The sequence below is a fragment of the Oncorhynchus mykiss genome, chromosome 20 (assembly GCF_057628025.1).
Source record: "Oncorhynchus mykiss isolate SJ-2025 chromosome 20, ASM5762802v1, whole genome shotgun sequence".
In the NCBI taxonomy this organism is placed as follows: Eukaryota; Metazoa; Chordata; class Actinopteri; order Salmoniformes; family Salmonidae; genus Oncorhynchus; species Oncorhynchus mykiss.
In genome coordinates, this window is record NC_143041.1 from 38,457,973 (window position 1) to 38,479,033 (window position 21,061).

Here is a 21,061-nt window from a genome sequence, read left to right on the forward strand (position 1 = left end):
TTTGATTTTAAGTGCCGATGGGGGATGTCCACCTTATTTTTTGTCAACATCAGTTTGTTTATAAGCTGACAGTCTGACACAGTCACAGGCAAATATTGTTCTCTTATCATGTCATCTTGCATCTATCATTCTTGGACTGCAGGGACTATTTGGGTTTTTGCAACAGCTAATGGGGATCCTAATAAAATACCAAATACCAAATGTTGGAAATCACCTGGCTTATTGATATGTGGTAATTTTGTGTGATATTATGTAGATCATTATTGGCTATGCAGACTAATAGAGGCCCAGTAGTATGTGCCACACCCCCTTGTTAAATATAAAAAGGAATGTCTGCATCTCTGTTATGCTCCCAAGTTGATTTATTCAGACACACAAAAAAAGACAACGTTTCAATCCAAAATGCCTGATGACTCCTGTTACCATCAACGGTTACTGTCTGAACCTGTAATGGATTGTGCAAGAATACCATGAGCTTCTATGGCCTAGGGCAAAATATTCTTTAAGGGTAGGTTTCTGTACGTGAGGACACGTACAAGCCTATAAAAAAGGGGAGACATAAACACTCCGTGCCAGGTGGACCTGTGTGTGTGTCGCATATCGTTGGGGCTGAGTCTGTGCTGCAGTTCCTGTCTTAGATGGAAGAGAAATTAGCTAGCTAGTGTGATTCTCTGAGTGGCTCGGTATAGTCCTATATAGTCTTCTACCATGCACAGCAACATGTCATATAACTTGGGGTACAGCAGTGTCTCATCAGTTAGCAACAGCACTCTGACCAGCCTGGGTTCCTCTGAGAACCTCTCAGGACCAGCCATGGAGCCACTGCTCTCCAGCACCCCAGCCTTTCCAGTGTTTCTGAATAACAACTCTTTGTATGGATCAAGGTGAGGTTAACCATAAGAAGTCAGGGCTGTCAGAGCCTTTTCTGTTGTTGATTTTCTTTCTGCAGATGCGATTTTCAAGTGGAACTTTGATGGCACTGCATTGCCACATCTTTTTTGTTTATGTGGTAAAATGACTTCTGTACAATATTCATGTAAATTGACTAAATATTTTTGTCTTTTAGGCTTGAAATGTTGCAGCAGATTGCCACCAGGGTCCAGCGGGACTGTGTCAATGGAGAGGACAAACTAGCGTTAGCAAGAGCAGCTCTGCAGTCTGTAAGTACCACATTGGAATGTTTTACCACAAAACCTCAGAATACTCCTGCTTTTACTTCTGTTTATTTCTTGACGCAAATGTTGTGTCTTTATTTTTTTATTATCGATATTGTTATTGAACTTTGTAATAGAAAAGTACATTAACAACAGTTTGGACATTTACATTTTGTCTCAGGATGCTAAGAGGCTGGAGTCTGGGGTCCACTTCCAGAATGAGGCCGAGACCGCTGGGCACCTTCTGGAATGTGAAAACCTGCTGAGACAGCAGGTGGTAGATATCCAGATTCTACTGGATGGGAAGTACTACTACTCCGATCAGCTTGTTCAAAGGTGCAAACTTCCTGCTTTTTCTAGATATCACGCAACACATAGACATAAAGGAAACATTTGTTGTGAAATATTGATTGCAACATAGTGTAGGGAATTACACATTTGTTTATGAGAATGATAAGAACCTCATGTAAACTGATAAATGATAAATCATGAACTATATGAATAAACATGTCATTGTGTGTTGTGTGTATGATCTAGGGTATCCAAGCTCCGTGACGACCTTCTGGGCCTGAGGGAAGAGTGTTCCTCTGTGTACAGACAAGGACGCACCCTAACCCCCCAACAGACCACGATGATGATCTCAGGCATCACTCAGAGTCTCAACTCAGGCTTCTCCTCCTCCAACCTCAACTCCAGCCTCACCCCTGGAGGCCTGGGAACCCCCGGTTCCACCTTCACCTCCATCCTTACCCCGGGCCTCACTCCTGCCCTGAGCCCCGCCTTGACCCCCGGCGGCATGCAGCCCGGCTCGGTGCAGGCCTACATGGGGGGCGGAGGAATGGGTATGGCCCCGGGAGACCTCCAGCACCTCAAACACATGCAGATCCGCAAGCCCCTGTGCAAGTCCTCGCTAGTGGACCCCAACATGACCGAGGATGAGGTCAACATAAACTTTGTGCAGGACTTGATCAACTGGGTGGAGGAGATGCAGGTGAGGATTTAGCGAAGCTCTGGGGTCAGACTCTTGATTGGATTTATTTATCCTTATTTATACAGGTTGCCTCATTAAGATAAATATTATATTTTACAAGAGACCTGTTCACTACAATGTTTGTATAATTCTGTACCTTTTGATATTTGCGATTTAGACATTTGAGACCAATTCTGAATTGTTTTGTCTTCCTTTGAAGGTGCAATTGGATCGTGGAGATTGGGGATCTGATTTGCCAAGTGTGGAAACACATTTAGAGAACCACAAAGGGGTTCACAGAGCCATCGAAGAATTTCAAATGAGCCTTAAAGAAGCCAAACTTAGTGAGGTATGTACAAGCAATTCTCAGCCTATTCTGCCAAGTTTTTATTTGGAAAAACTATATAATATCTCTGTGCATCACATTCAATAGTTTAAAAAAAAAAGCGTTAACCCCTTAATGCTGCAATGTTTTTAAATGTCAAGTAATTAAAACATGGTATGTCTCTTTATATCAGACTCAGATGACCCAAAAACTAAGTTATTCTGAGAAACTGGGAAAATTGGAAACCCAGTATGGGAAGTTACTAGTAAGTATCCTATTAAAATCATTGGCAGTCCTAAGTAGTAAAATAACCACTTCACTGCTTAGTTGAATAGCACATGGAGATCCTGACTATTTCCCATGGTTCTGTGCTTCTTTAGAACTGTTCGCGGGAGCGTCAGAAGAACCTGGAGAGCCTCCATGACTTTGTTTCACGGGCCACCATGGAACTCATCTGGCTCAATGAGAAAGAGGAGGAGGAGGTCGCTTTCGACTGGAGCGATCTCAACGGCAACATCTCTAAGAAGAGACAGTACCACTCTGTGAGTCCCTCCACTGTTCAGCTTGTTGGATTTCTATTTCATTATTTGGTTTCCAGAATGTTTGGCTGTTCAGGCACATCTGAGGATAATGCCGTTCATATTCATTAGGGTAGATATTTTAGAAGGAGTTGAATGTTATAGATGTTCAAGCGAAACCGTAGAGCTATACATTTTTGGCATGGATCCACCATTGGCATGTATAGCCTTTCCACAAGGAATTGGGTTTGACTCTCTAGACATAAGGGAATTAACACATTTTCTGTGAGTGAAAAGATACCTTGAGGTGATCATATCTCCTAGGGTGATGTGATGGGTGGAAAGGAATTACAGGGGCTTGTTTTGGGGATACACCTTTAGAAAATACCACTGTGATCGTCTATATTACTTTCTATTCAGCTTGATTCAGTTAATCATTTTGATATCTCTTCAAACTACTTTATTTCCATCTGGCATTTAGAAATGCGTGTACGTGCCCCTGCAAGTCATGGTGTTTGAAGAGGGGAGGGGATTGGTTCCAGGCCATGTTTGGAGGCCATGGATGCAGTGTGATATCTCTCTCTCTCTCTCTCTCTCTCTCTCTCTCTCTCTCTCTCTCTCTCTCTCTTTCTCTCTCTCTCTCTACCCCACTCTCTCGCTCTCTCTGTAGGATCTGATGAGAGAGTTGGATGAAAAGGAGGAGGTGATCAAGTCTGTACAGGACAGGGCAGAGAACCTTCTGCAGGAGAACCACCCTGCTAGGTTAACTCTTGAAGTAAGCCCCGTCTGTGTTTACAGATGTCCCATAACCACTCCAAAACCATGTCATATCAACTCCTTTTATGATAAATCCAATAGGTTGTTCGTCTCAGATAATGTGGTCATTTGTCCATTAAAATATACATATTATTACTAATTTCCAGGTATCAGAACCTGCATAAGTGCTCAACAATATTGTATATTTAAATTGCTTTAGTAACTTATTCCAACAAGGACAATTATATAGCATTTTTAATTCTAACATGATTCTATGTGGAATCCTCCAGGCATACAAAGCAGCCATGCAGACCCAGTGGAGTTGGATCCTACAGCTCTGCTCTTGTGTGGAGCAGCACCTCAAAGACAACACAGTCTATTTTGAGGTGAGTTAGTTATCTGCTTTCCTCAAACAAATGGACAGAGGCATGCTAGTTGCAAAAAGTTCATCTGATCTTCTTTCTACCCTTCCATACAGTTTTTCAATAATGCCAAAGAGTCCACGGATTACCTGAAGAGCCTGCAAGGTGACATCCAGAGAAAATATGGCTGTGATCGGACAAGCAGTGTACACAAGCTGGAAGATCACATCCAGGAATCCATGGTAAGCTGTCAAATAACAACTGGTTGGTACACAATCATTAGCCAGATTCCCAAAACTATGTTGTTAAATCAGTGAAATCAGGGCTCCCGAGTGGCGCAGCCGTCTAAGGCACTGCATCTCAGTGCAAGAGGTGTCACTACAGTCCCTGGTTTGAATCCAGGTTGTATCACATCTGGCTGTGATTAGGAGTCTCATAGGGCGGCGCACAATTGGCCCATTGTCGTCCGGGTTTGGCCGGAGTAGGCCTTCATTGTAAATAGAAGGTTAACTTAAAAAAAAAACTGTCATGGTCAGACATGATGGATTCATAGAGGTTCCAAGTGAATACCCCACCATTAAAGATGAACCAACTATCCCTGTGAGTGAATTCAGCTCATACTGAGCTGGTATTGTATCATAATCCCCCTGTGTTTCACTGATGCTGGAACAGGATGAGAAGGAGCAGCTCCTCCAGTACCGCAGCACAGTGGCTGGGTTGGTGGGCAAGGCCAAGGCCATCGTCCAGCTCAAGCCTAGGAACCCAGATACCCCTGTCAGATCCTCCATACCCGTCAAAGCCATCTGTGACTACCGACAAATAGAGGTACAATGTCTCTTTTTATAGATATGTAACACCGTCCTTTTTCTGTCTATTCAAGTAGTTCATCACAAGTCACATTCTTTAAATTGAGCCTTCACACTTGTCTTCTGTAGTAACAAGATATGCATTGAGATCGCTAAGGAACATTTCTGTCCATTTTAAATCGAGGTAGATGTATTAAGATAGCGGATCAAAAGTTTGATACTTTCAGTTGATTTGGATTTCGGAGTGAAATGGTAGAGTCTTTTTGATTTGTCATGTCTCACTTCGTCTCTCCTAGATCACCATCTATAAGGATGATGAGTGTGTCCTGGCCAGTAACTCTCACCGGGCCAAGTGGAAGGTGATCAGTCCGTCTGGGAACGAGGCTATGGTTCCTTCTGTCTGCTTCACCGTGCCTCCACCCAACAAAGAGGCTGTGGACCAGGCCAGCAGAATTGAACAGCTGTACCAGAATGTCCTGGCTCTATGGCACCACTCCCACATAAAAATGAAGAGCGTTGTCTCCTGGCACTACCTGATGGCGGACGTCAGAGCCGTCCGCGACTGGAACGTGTCCTCAGTACGTTAACTTCTAACTACTTAATCTACTTCTCAAGATAAATCCCCATTAGCAACACTTAAACCCTATAATTTCAGTGATAGAGGTAGAATTACCTGTCATTGTCTCATTCAGGTCTTCACAGAAAAGAGAATGATGTTATTAAAGTCTAATGTTTCTCATATTCACCGACTTGACCTGCAATTTCATCATTATACTGTAGCTGGTGACTGAACCTTTTCATAAAACATTTTGATAAGGTTTAATGGTGTGGGTCTGTCTGTGTTTTCCCCTGTTCACCCCAGATTAAGACCATGTTGCCAGGCGAGCACCAGCAGGTCCTTAGCAACCTGCAATCCCACTTTGAGGACTTCCTGGAGGACAGCAAGGAGTCGGAGGTGTTCACTGTGGCAGACTGTTCCCAGCTAGAAAGGGAGGTGCTGGCCTGCAAGGACTACTACGAGGAGCTGCTCAAGTCTGCAGAGAGAGGCAAGACTAAGCAAAGCTAGTCAGAGAGAGAGGAAAGACTAAGCAAAGCTAGTCTAGAGAGAGGCAAGGCTAAGCAAAGTTAGTCTAGAGAGAGGGAAGACTAAGCAAAGCTAGTCTAGAGAGAGGCAAGGCTCAGCAAAGTTAGTCTAGAGAGAGGCAAGGCTAAGCAAAGCCAGTCTGCAGAGAGAGGTAAGGGTAACCTAAGCTAGTCTGCAGTGAAAGGCTAACCAAAGCTAGTCTAAAGAGAGGCAAGGCTAAGCTATGCTAGTCTACAGAGAGAGGTAAGGCTAAGCTAAGATACACTATACAGTTGAAGTCGGAGGTTTACATACACTTAGGTTGGAGTCATTAAAACTTGTATTTCAACCACTCCACAAATGTCTTAACAAACTATAGTTTTGGCAAGTTGGTAAGGACATCTATTTTGTGCATGACACAAGCAATTTTTCCAACAATTGTTTACAGACAGATTATTTCACTTATAATTCACTGTACCACAATTACAGTGGGTCAGAAGTTTACATACATTAAGTTGACTGTGCTTTTAAACAGCTTGGAAAATTCCAGAAAATGGTGTCATGGTTTTAGAAGCTTCTGATAGGCTAATTGACATAATTTGAGTCAATTGGAGGTGTACCTGTAGACGTATTTCAAGGCCTACCTTCAAACTCAGTGCCTCTTTGCTTGACATCATGGGAAAATGGTAAGAAATCAGCCAAGACCTCAGAAAAACAATTGTCGACCTCCACAAGTCTGGTTCATCCTTGGGAGCAATTTCAAAATGTCTGAAGGTACCATGTTCATCTGTACAAACAATAGTACACAAGAATAAACACCATGGGAGCACGCAGCCGTCATACCGCTCAGGAAGGAGACGCGTTCTGTCTTCTAGGGATGAATGTACTTTGGGGCGAAAAGGGCAAATCAATCCCAGAACAACAGCAAAGGACATTGTGAAGATGCTGGAGGAAACAGGTACAAAAGTATCTATATCCACAGTAAAACAAGTCCTATATCGACATAACCTAAAAGGCCACTCAGCAAGGAAGAAGCCACTGCTCCCAAACCACCATAAAAAAAGGCCAGACTACGGTTTGCAACTGCACATGGGGACAAAGATCGTACTTTGTGGAGAAATGTCCTCTGGTCTGATGAAACAAAAATAGAACTGTTTGGCCATAATTACCATCGTTATGTTTGGAGGAAAAAGGGGGAGGCTTGCAAGCCGAAGAACACCATCCCAACCGTGAAGCAACTGGGATGGCAACATCATGTTGTGGGGGTGCTTTGCTGCAGGATGGACTGGGGCACTTCACAAAATAGATGGCATCATGAGGCGGGAAAATGATGTAGATACATTGAAGCAACATCTCAAGACATCAGTCAGGAAGTTAAAGCTTGGTCACAAATGGGTCTTCCAAATGGACAGTGACCCCAAGCATACTTCCAAAGTTGTGGCAAAATGGCTCAAGGACAACAAAGTCAAGGTATTGGAGTGGCCATCACAAAATCCTGACCTCAATCCTACAGAAAATGTGTGGGCAGAACTGAAAAAGCGTGTGCGAGCAAGGAGGCCTACAAACCTGACTCAGTTACACCAGCTCTGTCAGGAGGAATAGGCCAAAATTCACCCAACCTATTGTGGGAAGCTTGTGGAAGGCTACCCGAAACGTTTGACCCGAGATAAACAATTTAAATGCAATGCTACCAAATACTAATTGAGTGTATGTAAACTTCTGACCCACTGGGATTGTGATTAAAGAAATAAAAGATGAAATAAATAATTCTCTCTGCTATTATTCTGACATTTCACATTCTTAAAATAAATTGGTGATCCTAACTGACCTAAAACAGGGAATTTTTACTAGGATTAAATGTCAGGAATTGTGAACAACTGAGTTTGAATGTATTTGGCTAAGGTGTATGTAAACTTCCGACTTCAACAGTATATACAAAAGTATGTAAACTATTAGCTAGCCTCTACTGTCCTTGCTAACAGGAGCTCGCTGATACATGTTTTTGAAGCAGTCCTCGTGGAAAACCCATAGCTATTTTAGCCTATTAGGCATAACGTAAATACCTTTTATAAAGCCCTTTTTACATCAGCAGATGTCACAAAGTGCTGATACAGAAACCCAGCCTAAAAACCCCAAACAGCAAGCAATGCAGATATAGAACTGCACGGTGTACAGTCCATTTCCCCTGGACTCATGAATATGTCTGTTTAAGATGCTTGGTGTTGTGTCACCAAAATTAGTAGAATCTTCTGCAGACTACGTTAATGAGGAGCCGTTGGTCTGCTTGATTGCCCACTCATTAATCTGCGTTATTAATGAGTAATAAGCAGATTGTTTGTGAACACTTGGCAATAATGGTGCCAGATTGAATTAATGGTGTCAGAGATTACTACATCGTTTTTCATTAACACATCCACTTCACACTCCCTCTGCTATGTCCGGGAGAGATGTGTTTTGAATAATACAAACGTATTCATTTTGATTGAGCACTAATGTTACTTTTACAAAGCTAGCATTAGACAAGTGTTTGGGCAAATACAGTTGATGTCCTCTCGTCGTTTGGTTGTTACTCATTCTGGGGTCTTGTGATGAACAGAGGAACACGAGGAGTCTGTGTACAACCTGTATATCTCTGAGGTTCGTAACTTCCGCATGCGTCTGGAGGCTCAGGAGGAGCACCTGATCCGACAGATCCGCACCCCACTTGACAGAGACGACCTGGAGCAGAGTGTCCTGCGCATCACAGAGCAAGAGGTAGGGCGACAACTCACTATTCGGGCTGTATCATCACTCTGTCATATTACAACTCACTATTTAGACTGTATCATCACTCTGTCATATTACAACTCACTATTTAGACTGTATCATCACTCTGTCATAATACAACTCACTATTCAGACTGTATCATGACTCTGTCATAATACAACTCACTATTCAGACTGTATCACCACTCTGTCATATTACAACTCACTATTCAGACTGTATCACCACTCTGTCATAATACAACTCACTATTCAGACTGTATCATCACTCTGTCATATTACAACTCACTATTCAGACTGTATCATCACTCTGTCACACTTATCTTTTCCAAACACGGGTTAAGTACATTATGTCAAATAAATCTATGGTTCATTTCCTTTGCCAGGTACAATGGAACCAATGGAAAAGTCTCTTAAGTGACTTAACCTCTCCAACTTTGTCCCTTGCAGAAGAAGAAGGCAGAGCTGGATCAGCTGAAAGACGATCTGGAGACCATGAAGGAGAAGTGTGAGACTTTCTTCAGACAGGCCGGGGCCTCTCCCGCTGTCCCCACCCTCTCCTCTGACCTCAATGTCCTCATCCAGAGCATGAGCCAAGTCTACTCCATGTCCGCCATCTACCTAGAGAAGTAAGTGGCTCAGACACTGTTATGGTCCTCCTCAGTAGAGGGCCCTGACACTGTTATGGTCCTCCTCAGTAGAGGGCCCAAACACTGTTATGGTCCTCCTCAGTAGAGGGCCCACCCACTGTTATGGTCTTCCTCAGTCGAGGGCCCAAACACTGTTATGGTCCTCCTCAGTATAGTGCCCAAGCACTGTTATGGTCCTCCTCAGTAGAGGCCCCACAGACTGTTATGGTCCTCCTCAGTAGAGGGCCCGAGCACTGTTATGGTCCTCCTCAGTAGAGGGCCCTGACACTGTTATGGTCCTCCTCAGTAGAGGGCGCTGACACTATTATGGTCCTCGTCAGTAGAGGGCCCAGACACTGTTATGGTCCTCCTCAGTAGAGGGCCCAGACACTGTTATGGTCCTCCTCAGTAGAGGGCCCTGACACTGTTATGGTCCTCCTCAGTAGAGGGCCCAGACACTGTTATGGTCCTCCTCAGTAGAGGGCCCAGACACTGTTATGGTCCTCCTCAGTAGAGGGCCCTGACACTGTTATGGTCCTCCTCAGTAGAGGGCCCAGACACTATTATGGTCCTCCTCAGTAGAGGGCCCAGACACTGTTATGGTCCTCCTCAGTAGAGGGCCCTGACACTGTTATGGTCCTCCTCAGTAGAGGGCCCTGACACTGTTATGGTCCTCCTCAGTAGAGGGCCCAGACACTGTTATGGTCCTCCTCAGTAGAGGGCTATAACCACTATAACAGCACATTCAAAATCAACAAGGCATTTGCAATTTGCTTTTTTGGTCCCACTTTAAATGCAACTTTAAAGTCTTTATGAAGCCTTCGTAAACCGTTTATAAGGACGTCACAGAGTGCTTTACAAAATGTTGATGTAGTTAATGTCCCACTATCTCTGTGGTGTCTCTGCAGGCTGAAGACAGTGAGCATGGTGGTGAGGCACAGCCAAAGTGCGGAGGCTCTAGTGAAGTTTTATGAGGCCAAACTCTCTGAGGAAGACGCCGTGAACTCTGACCTGAAATCCATCGACACAGTCGTCAGCACACTCAAAGTAAGCTCCCTTGGTACTAGGTTTTTACAGACGTTTAAAATAGATCCTATTTAATCTTTTGGTTTTCTCTCAGGTTGGCAAAATGATTGCTGGAGATTAATTGTTATTTTGTGGCATCCAGTCCTTGAGATCCACTATTAAGCTATGATTGAATGTTGAGCCATCACTTTGCTCTACTCTGTTTTAGCAATGGCGCTCAGAGATCGACGAACAGAGGGAGATCTTCCATGACCTGGAGGATGGGCTACAGAAGGCCCGTGGTATCAGTGAACGCATGTTCAAGGCTCACAACGAGCGGGACTTTGACCTGGACTGGCACAAGGAGAAGGCTGACCAGCTAGAAGAAAGGTGGAGCAACGTCCACTCCCAGATTGAGAGCAGGTTAGTGTTTGCAGGTCAACTGTTGAGGGACAGAGTTTGATTCCAAACACCAGTAAATATTAGTGAGGAACACTACTTTATAAGGGGAATGTAAAAAAAAACTTTTACGGATACTAAGGCTCTGTCCCTTTGTTATTTTAGACTTCGGGACCTGGAGGGCATCAGTAAATCACTGAAGTACTACAAAGACTCCTACGGCAGTCTGGATGAGTGGGTCAGAGAGATGGAGGCGGCTCAGCTCAAGACCCAAGAGAAGCAGCCAGAGGACAGCAAAGCGCTCGCTGAGCTGGTAAACCAACAGAAGGTCCTCGTTGCAGAAATGGAACAAAAGCAGAGCAGAATTGATGAATGCCAAAAGTACTCAGAGCAGTACTCATCTGGTGCTAAAGTAAGTTATCTCTGTAACTGTTTTGATCTGGAAGATCAGTCAGATATGTCTGCATGAAGAGTACTTGAACACCAGAGGAGTAATATTCATGAATGTGTTTTCAGGATTATGAGCTACAGCTGTTGACCTACAGAGCCATGGTTGACTCCCAGCACAAGTCCCCGCTCAAGAGACGGAGGATGCAGAACTCGGCTGATGCCATCGTTCAGGAGGTGAGAACCTTGGAATGTAACCGTAGTAGACTAGGTGCTGAGTGTGCTGGATGTGCTAAGGAAAGTGACCCTTGTTTTCCACCCTCACCTCAGTTCATGGACCTCCGAACTCGCTACACGGCCGTAGTCACCTCCATGACGCAGTATGTAAAGTTTGCCAGTGAGACATTGAAGAGAGCAGAAGGCGAAGAGGTAGGGGATTGGTGAAATATTGGATTGTTAGAAACGCTGTGCATACTTTGGATTGCCTTTTCTCTGCCATCACATTATTGTGTTAACAGGGTTGACTCCCAGACATATTGAATTAATAGGAACCTTACCTTTAAAGCCATAATGATGCTTCAACTCAAAGGGTTTATTTCTCTTCACTGCTATACTTAAGCAATAAGGCCCGAGGTGTTGTGGTATATGGCCAATATACTACAGCTAAGGGCTGTTCTGGATACAGCCTTTATCCGTGGTATATTGGCCATATAGCACAAACCCCAGAGGTGCCTTATTGCTATTATAAACTGGTTACCAATGTAATTAGAGCAGTACAAATAAATGTTTTGTCATACCCGTGGTGTACGGTCTGATATACCATGGCTGACAGCCAATCATGACGCAGGACTCGAACCACCCAGTTTATAATATGCGTCATCCATTCAGCGCTGATGGATGTAGATGGTTTGCCTAACGCTGATACAAAAAAGCCATTCTTTCATATTGTTTCTGGTGATGGTGACTTCTCTGGGAGGAAGCTGTCTCCTCTATCTTATTGATAGGCATTTGGTGGCATTTGTTGGGGACAATTAACAGCGCTGCAACAATCCTCCCTTTGGTAAGCATGTTAGAATAATCATACCATGAACATAACGTTTTTCATTGTTAAGTATGAGGTAATGGATGACTTGTTATGTTTTGCATTGTAGAACAGGAAAGCATCAGAAAGAACAGAGTACCTCACCTGGACAGAGAGCTTGGAGCTCCAAAAGGCAGCTGGGGAGGAGGTGATTGGACAGCTCCAGCAGCAGGTACAGGAACTGGAAACCTCATTGGCTAAGAGAACAACCCAGTTGACCATTCTACAGGAAGAGGTAGAGACATATAAGAGTACCATAGAGGACCTGACCCTCCAGAAGTCCAAGGCAGAGGATGGGGCTCAGCAGTACCGTTTGAAACTAGAGACGGTTGTGAAGGGCAAAGCAGTCATTGAGCAAGAGTTAGGTAACGCACGACAGATGGTCCAGCAGTCAGAGGCCAAACGGTCTTCTCTTGAGGAGAGTCTTCGTATGCTGAAGATGAACATCGAGCAGAGCACCCTGGCCCGGAAGAAATTGGAGGACCACTTGAAGAGGAAGAGCAGCGATGTTCAGGATCTTGAGGAACATAATCGCACACTGCAGAGGATGCAACATTCCTCTGTCACCCACAATATCCAGACGATCCATGCAGAGGTGGAGGCAGAGGTCTTGCAGCAGAAACAGGAGCTGGCCATGGCGAAGAAAACAGCAGAGACCGAAATCAAGACACTTAAGTCAGAGCTGAACTCTGTGCTAGTGCATAAAAAAATAGCAGAGGAGAAAGCGCAACAATTCACAGAGCTGTTGGACGATGCCAATACCAGGTTGAAGAAACTTCAGCTGGACATGGAATCAGACAAGAGCACCATGAGACAAAAGTCAGAGGAGTTCAGACAGGAATCTTTAGAGCTGAGAAATTCCATCTATGTCTTTCAAGAGCAAATCAAATCTCTCCAGAGGGATAAGTCTTCATTGGAACAGAAAGCTATTTTCAACAAGACAGAGGTTGAAGGCCTGAAGGAACAGTTCAAGATCAACCAAGGAAAACTGCTCTTGAGGAACTCCATGGAACAGGAGAGTAGTCACAATATGCAGTGTTTAGAGGAGGAGCTGGCCTCCAAACAGGTTGAGGCAGACCAGTTGAAGTTCAAGGTCAGTGAACTGATGAGAATGAATGCGTCAATAGACAATGAGGTCAGAAGTCTTAAGGTCAGTGTGGAGTCATTACAGCGAGAAAAATCTTTCTCTGAACAAAATATTAAATCATTGAAAAGTGAAATGGAGAACTGGAAACAGCAGCTTCAAAAAAACAAAGAAGAATTCAACTTAAAGATAAGATCTGAACAGGAGTTACAACTCAAATCCAAAATCCTGGAAGCAGAATTTCAGAAAGGTGGAATGTTGGCCACGCAACTGCAGAAGAAAGTAGATGAGCTTAAGAAGGTCAATATGGAGTTGGAAGTCAACGTGAAAAAGATGAGAGCTCAACTGGACAATATCACCATGGAAATGGGAAGCAAAAATCAGCAAATCAACATATTCAAGTCTCAGGTGGATGGCGCCAAATCTCAAGTGAAAATCATTGAGGAGGAGCTGCTAAAGAAATCTCAGCTGTCCCATGAGCTTCAGATCAAACTGAGGGACTACAATGAGGAGGTGAAGAGAACAGCTGAACTGCAGCAGAAAAACAAAGCTCTCAGCTTAAACCTCACCAACTACGAAAAGGAAATCCGGAATCTGACGTCTGAGCTTAGCTCCGTTGGTGCTGAGAGGAATTTGGCCAATAAGACAGTCCAACAGCAAAAGGGTGAAGTGAATGATCTGAACATTACACTGAAGAAAGCAATAACAGAGCTGCAGAAGGAGTCAAATGAGGGCCAGAGGTATCTGGCTAAAGTGAAGGCATTGGAGGGTGAGCTTTTACAATGCAAGCAAAGTATGAAAGGAATGACTGGAAGTTCCGAAAGAATTACAGTGAATATGAAGCAGGAAATCAGTGCCCTTCAAAGGAACAAGACCATTGCTGACCAAAAACTGGTTATCTTGAAAGCAGAACTCGAGGAGATGAGTTCTGCTCTGAGAAGAACAAAAGATGAATTAATTAAAGTGACCCAGGAAGGGAAAATCTGCCAGTCTAAAGTCAAAGAGCTCGAGACAGATCTTCAGAAGAGTAGGTTGACAATTAAAGATATCAGCACCAGCTCTGACAAATCGTCATCCAGTTTCAAACAGGAAATCACGGTTCTTCAGAGGGAGAGAAGTGCAGCCCAAGAGAAAACCTTTTCATTGGCATCTGACGTCACCATGCTCAAGGGAAAGCTGGAACAAGCCCAAGAGGATGTCAAGCGAAAGCAAACGGATGGTTCAGCCCTGCAACTGAGGTCCCAGAAGCTGGAAGACCAACTTGAGAACTGTAAGCGGATGCTGGAGGACTTGAAAAGCAAACTTGAACTTCAGAAGCAGGGATATGAGAGACAGCTGCAATTAGTGCAGACTGAGATGAGTCAAAAGCTTGCATTACAGGAGTCTCATATCAAACTGGAAATGGAGCAGAAATACAGAGAGCATTCACACACTGCAGAATCAGCCGGGATTAACACCAAGTATTACAAGCAGGAAATTGAACAGTTGAAAATGTTCAATGAGAGTACTTTGCAGTTAAAGCAGGAGGCTCTACAGCAAATAGATGAGCTTCATATTAAAATGCAGCAAGTGCAAAATGAGAGATCTGCTCTTAGCCATGACCTGCTTAAAGCAAAATCGCAAATTGCTAAATTAGAAACAGAGAAAATGCTACTTAACTCTAGCATTGCTCAGCTGGAAAACATCCATAAGGAAAACTCAAATGAGGTCACAAAGCTTAAACAAATGTTAGCACAGAGTGAACAGAAACTAGGAATAAAGGAAAAGGATGCAAAATCCCTCAATGAACAGGTTGTTTCATATGCCAAGGAGGTCAGAGGTCTTCAAGAAAAAGTATTTCAGCTAGAGGTCACAATTAAGACTGAACGTAGGACTGTAAAGGAAGTGGAGACTTCAAGTACAACCAAGCATAAGTGTGATAAAGACAATGAGGTTGCCAAACTGAAGACGGAGCTTTTGTTGTCACAGAAAACAGTGTCATCATATGAAGAGGCAAAGTGCAATCTGGAGGAGGAGCTTATCGAAATGAAAGTGTCCTTAGAGGTATATATCCATGACCATCATACTTATTTTTTTACATTCATAAAACAAATCATAATATTTGTAGATAATAAACAAGACACACTTGAAATTAAATATTCATATTTGTATGTAAAATGTATAATAATATTTCACTTTCACATGCTCAATGTGCATAGAGAAATTATCTCAAGGTACAGTATTTACTATATCTAATGATTATTTAAATCTTATGCCAACAGATAGCAACAACGGAGAAACACAAAGTGCTAGAAGAGCTGCAAAGAGTGAATGGAGGCAAAAGGGAAATAGTCAGCAATCATAGTAGTTTACAGGATCAAACATTGATGAAAACTGCAAATTATTTCACTGTCCAGACTCCAGCAGTCCAACAAAAACACACACAAAATTTGATTGCCAAGAACCAGAGTAAAAAAACGGAAGCGATGGCAATAACAAAACGGTTAGTGTCTCTGGAGGGTCAGGCAGGGAAAGGTCAACATGTTACTTCAAGCACCACGAGCACAAGCTCACATAATGTCAAAGACCTGTCGTCCAAAGCATCTCATTCTGAGAGTGAGACAACTTCCCTACGATTTTCCCCAAAGCTCCAAGGACTCAGAGGCAGCATCAGTATCAGGAAGTTGATCAACACCAAGCTGTTGGATAGAGACACATTACAGAAGTTAGAAACTGGCCTTGTCACATTAGAAGAGGTCCAAGCATCACTCGCTCAGTTCATCGACAAACCCACTGCTATTGCCGGAGTCTACTTGGAGTCTAGCAAGAAAAAGATATCCTTCTTGGAGGCTGCAGATCAAGGCCTTTTAGCTAAGACGTATGCTATTGAGTATATGGAAGCACAGGCTGCAACTGGCTGTATTATCGATCCTTCAACTGGACAAACCCTCTCGGTTCAAGCTGCTTTGGAGATGGGCATTGTTGGGTTAAATTTGAAAGACAAACTCTTGGATGCCGAAAAGGCAGCCACTGGCTATGTCCACGGCACTAAAACACTGTCTGTATATCAGGCCATGGAAGAAAGGATTATCGACAGGCATAAAGGGAAGAAGATCATTGAGGCCCAGATAGCAACTGGAGGATTAGTTCACCCAGTTCTTGGTGTTAGGGTGCCCGTTAATGTGGCAGTTGATCAGGGTCTCTTGAACAAAGCTACCCTACAGAATCTCTATGACCCGGTCAGAAACCCCAAGGGCTTCCACAACCCTGATTCAGGACAGAAGACCTACTACTGTGAACTGTTGAAAAAGTGTCTGTATGACACAGATGGGGGTGTCTATCTCCTACCTTTTGGTGAGAAGAATCTCTCCAGTTTTTCCTTTTCTAGTTCTCACAGATTATCAGTCATCAACAGTGCTCTTGGTCTGGAAAGGTCCCCATATCAAGCCTTTAAGGGCAACCACATAGATAAGCGGACCTATCTTTTTCTCTCTCAGCAGGACAGTGAGTGGCAGGAAAAGTCCACTGTCGATGTCAACGGAAGCCATTTACACATCATCACAGATCTCAAAAGTGGACGGCAGCTTTGCATCGAAACTGCCCTAGATCTAAAGTTCCTTGAAATTGCAGAACTGGTAAGCTATCGGAGTGGCCTCATCAGCATCTACGAGCTGGCAGACCTTATCCTTTCCAGGATGGTCGTTGTTCAGGACGCTAACAGTCCGGTGGCTGGTCTGTGGGATGTCACTCAGAAGAGGAGGGTGACCATTCTGCAGGGACATCAGCAGAACCTAATCGATAGACTCACTGCGCTGAGGCTGCTGGAGGCCCAAGCTTGTACCGGGGGAATCTGTGATCCTGCTTCTGGGGAGAAAGCCCCAGTCACCGAAGCTCTGCATAGAGGTCTCTTGGACGAGACATTTGCCCGCCAGCTTCAACAGTCCGAGCAAGCCTACTATGGCATCATCCATCCCCAGACAGCAAAGACCTTGAGTGTAGCTCAGGCTATTCAGGAGAATCTGTTTCCCAAAGACATTGGCCTTCGATGCCTGGAATTCCAAGTCCTGACTGGTGGACTGATCAACCCAGAGACCCATGATAGAATCTCACTGGATGAAGCTGTTCAGAGTAGCCTGGTTGACAAAGCCACTGCCTCATTCCTGAAAGATGAGAAGTCTCACCCTAAAAGCCTCACCTGCCCAAAGACGAAGAGGAAAATGTCTTTCATGGATGCTCTGTTAAAGGGTGTCTTTGACGGTCACACTGGGCTCAGGCTACTGGAGGCAACAAAGGCTCTTAGTGTCGGGGCTAAGCCGTCTTTCCAATATATTTGGAACTATCACCACATTTGAGTGAACAGTATTTGATTCTCCATGGTTTGTAAATAGGGAAAACTGGATATTTGATTGATGAAGCAAAGCCTGACTCAATAAAATATTCACTGAAATGAATAAAATCTAGTACTTCCTACCCTTAAAATAAGAATCATTAATTACATGTTAATTGTCTTTGACTTGGAGTAATGTAGAATGTTAATATAATTACCAATATGGAGTTGATTAAGTCAGACATGAATAATTGCTTTTAGCATGATGTGTAATTGTTCAATTTGATATTTTAATATGTTTATGTTATGTACCTGTGTTTTTCTTTTAGACATATTTCACGTCAATGAATAAACAATTAAATGCTTTTACCGCCATCTGTCATAAAACATAAACATCATGATCCACATGGCAATAAACGTCATCAATCAAACCCTGATTTGTCAGTTGTAAGTAGGGTTGCACAATTCCGTGAACTTGCAATGCATTTCCTGGTTTTCCAGAAATCCTTTTTGAGAATGACAGATTTCCTGCTTATTCTCTCCTGATTCCGGGAAGACCTCCAACCGGGATTTTGGGAAAACCAGGGAATTTATTGAACATTTCTGGAATTTTGCATCCCCCATGGTCCAAATAGAGGTCAGAAAAATGGCTTGGGGTTCTCCCTAGAGGTTTCTTTGTTGTTGAATGTCTGCATAACCACATTTCCTGTTTTCATACAAGACCAACTCTGACCCTAACAGCCTTTTTGAAATTCTTTCCTCAAATCTTAGAGGTCTGTTGATGAGGAGAAGAAAGAGCATGGTGATAAAGTAAGCAAGCTATTGAATTGGATGTCCAGTGTGAAACCGGGCCAGAACAAAGATGGTAAAGCCAGCACAGAGGCCTCTAGTAAGCCTCAGGTAAATACTGTGTGCAAACATGCATTTACTGTTACTGATGTAGGACATTCATTTGAGCCTGCTTGCTATAGCAGGAAAAAATCCTGCAGCAACAGGAAATGTGAATTGGATTATAATTAATGGACATTTTTTGTTGGGATTGATACATTTTTTGTTAGGGAAAATCAAGTTAGGCATTTTGAAAAAATATTTTTCCCCCTTTTTGTGGGATCCAATTGGTAGTTACAGTCTTGTCTCATCGCTTCAACTCCCGTACGGACTCAGGAGATGCGAAGGTTGACAGCCCTGCGTCCCCGAAACACAATCAAGCCACAATGCTTCAAGAAACAACACCCACTTAACCCAGAAGCCAGCCGCACCAATGTGTCGGAGGAAACACCGTACACCTGGCGACTGTGTCAGCATGCAGTGCACCCAGCCCGCCACAGGAATCACTAGTGTGCAATGGGACAAGGACATCCCTGCCAGCCAAACCCTCCCCTAATCACACTGGGCCAATTGTACGCCGACCCATGTGTCTCCCGGTCACGGCCGGCTGCGACAGAGCCTGGAATCGAACCCAGAATCTCTAGTGGCACAGCTAGCGTTGCGAGTGCTTTAGACCACTGCACCAATTGTGAGGCCCAAGTTCAGCATTTTAAGGTGGAAACTACAAACTTTAGAAGCCTTTTAAAAGCTTAAATACACTACAAGTTTAAATTTCCTGCTGTGCAGGAAAATTCTCAGCAACAAAAGACTGATAAAATGAAGATCCTACATATGTACTTTACAGTTTCATCTCCTGTCTTTTTGTTGTACACATATTGTAGTTGTATACAGTATATCATCATGCCCACAATTCTGTGTGTATTTTATATACTAATGGCCGTGCTCAATCTCAAGAATATGCAATAAAGAGCAAAAAGTCACACAACCTTTCACTGTTACTGTATGTGCATAGTTCTAATAAACACAATGCTTTTAATAGTTTCTTATTATGTCTTTACCCTATTACAAATAAAAGTTGTGATCAATTCCAATGAGCAGAAATGAATTTGACCCAAGTTTGAATCATTATCCCCTGGTCTCTGCCATCCTTGCGATTCCTCACCCTCCTGTAGTTATAACCATAATAATAGAACCAACACAGTTGCACAAGCATTCCTGTATTTCCATATAACGTGATTACAAACACACCCTACTCCTTAAAAATGTACTGAACATTTTGCAGCATAACATTTTTTTTTTTATGGATTCAAATGAAAATTCATTTTTCTGCTTAATTTTATTCAATGAACTTTACATTGAAAAGCAATACATAGTGGATGCACAGTTACTCTGAGAAAATTATCATATTTTGATCAGGGTACATTTTCTTTTTGGCCTGGCCTGGAAAAAGTCATGGCTCTAGTCTGACTTGCTATGACCTAGTTTCTCCTGGCCAGGTTCACGTAGTCAGGAAGAACTCCTCCCACTTAGGTTTTTTAAGAGATATGAAGTCAAAGTCAAAGAAACATGTATGTGCAAATCCAATGAATGAAAATCAGGAAGTGGATATCTGAGTTTAATATACAGCACAAAACCCAATTAAATACATTTTGTGAAACGTCAGTGTATATTATTGTGACTAATATTATGCTACAAATTGGCATATCAAGGGATGAGAGTCAACATCAGTAAGATGTATTCATAAGGTATACCCATTGTTATTTCAGGTTTCAATGGAAGAGATGGTAACACAAAAAGAGAAAATTGCAGAAGCACTGAGGACTACACAGCTTATGCTAAGTAAACACAGTGATAAGTGAGTTGAATTATCATTACATATATTAGAGTTTTTTTAAGGCTGACTTTTGTACATGCCTCTGTGCACTGTAAATAATGCAATATTTCATGTGCCTTAAATTATTGAATGATATTGTAATGATAAGAGAACGTAAATGTCTCTGATGTCCTGATTTGCAGGATGACCGAAGAAGAGAAGCTGGAAGCAAAGGAGCAGCTGAAATCCCTCCATCAAGCCTACAGTGATCTCACCCAGCAGTGTTCTGATCAGACACCATCTGCCGAGCAGGTTAGATACTGGACTTCATCTCTAGCCCTGTTTATACCTGGTTATAACATGCTACCTTTGTCCTGATCTTGTCTATGTTCTGCCTACATTTTTAGATATGATTGTAATTAGATCTTATAAGTGTAAACAGACATGATCAGGACAAGCTTAGGACGTAGGACACATGTTAACGGCAGGTATAAACAGGGCTTCTGAAACACTGGATTGGCGTTTACAGTGTGGTGTGAGAAATTATGCACAAACAATGCCATCTACTGTTCAACTGCATGACTAACCCTGTTTCCTATATGGGCTCTAGCATGGTTTTCTCTTGTGCTTCATTCATTGTCATCTTAAAACCACTGTATTTACTTGTGAACAAAGTGAGGGAAAGTAGATTTCTCGAGAGTAGGGAAATGTGTTTTTTGAAACTGAGTATGCTGTAAACATGCTTCTAGGTCTAGGAACATTAGTGTTTCATGTCTCCCAGCCTCATTATGACTTTTCACAGCCATCATTGAA

General features: G+C 43.1%; 1 protein-coding gene across 12 annotated transcripts in view; it reads left to right on the forward strand.

Annotated features, from left to right (window-relative positions):
• Window positions 1-21,061, forward strand: part of dst (dystonin) — a 197,924-nt gene that overhangs the window by 103,712 nt on the left and 73,151 nt on the right. For 4 of the 12 annotated variants that reach the window (XM_090213021.1, XM_090213020.1, XM_090213023.1 and 1 more), the window contains 23 exons: window positions 1,067-1,160; window positions 1,336-1,490; window positions 1,692-2,145; window positions 2,345-2,473; window positions 2,643-2,714; window positions 2,830-2,991; window positions 3,638-3,742; window positions 4,014-4,109; window positions 4,202-4,327; window positions 4,758-4,910; window positions 5,188-5,469; window positions 5,754-5,937; window positions 8,551-8,708; window positions 9,167-9,345; window positions 10,254-10,392; window positions 10,580-10,773; window positions 10,915-11,161; window positions 11,266-11,373; window positions 11,467-11,565; window positions 12,288-12,389; window positions 18,379-18,507; window positions 20,202-20,290; window positions 20,452-20,560. In XM_090213021.1, coding sequence (XP_090069147.1) covers window positions 1,067-1,160; window positions 1,336-1,490; window positions 1,692-2,145; window positions 2,345-2,473; window positions 2,643-2,714; window positions 2,830-2,991; window positions 3,638-3,742; window positions 4,014-4,109; window positions 4,202-4,327; window positions 4,758-4,910; window positions 5,188-5,469; window positions 5,754-5,937; window positions 8,551-8,708; window positions 9,167-9,345; window positions 10,254-10,392; window positions 10,580-10,773; window positions 10,915-11,161; window positions 11,266-11,373; window positions 11,467-11,565; window positions 12,288-12,389; window positions 18,379-18,507; window positions 20,202-20,290; window positions 20,452-20,560 — 3,565 coding nt within the window. Of the gene's footprint in view, window positions 1-348; window positions 885-1,066; window positions 1,161-1,335; window positions 1,491-1,691; window positions 2,146-2,344; window positions 2,474-2,642; window positions 2,715-2,829; window positions 2,992-3,637; window positions 3,743-4,013; window positions 4,110-4,201; window positions 4,328-4,757; window positions 4,911-5,187; window positions 5,470-5,753; window positions 5,938-8,550; window positions 8,709-9,166; window positions 9,346-10,253; window positions 10,393-10,579; window positions 10,774-10,914; window positions 11,162-11,265; window positions 11,374-11,466; window positions 11,566-11,814; window positions 12,197-12,287; window positions 12,390-18,378; window positions 18,508-20,201; window positions 20,291-20,451; window positions 20,561-21,061 lie in introns of those variants that run through there. The other 8 variants (XM_090213022.1, XM_090213031.1, XM_090213024.1 and 5 more) reach the window with 4 other exon arrangements.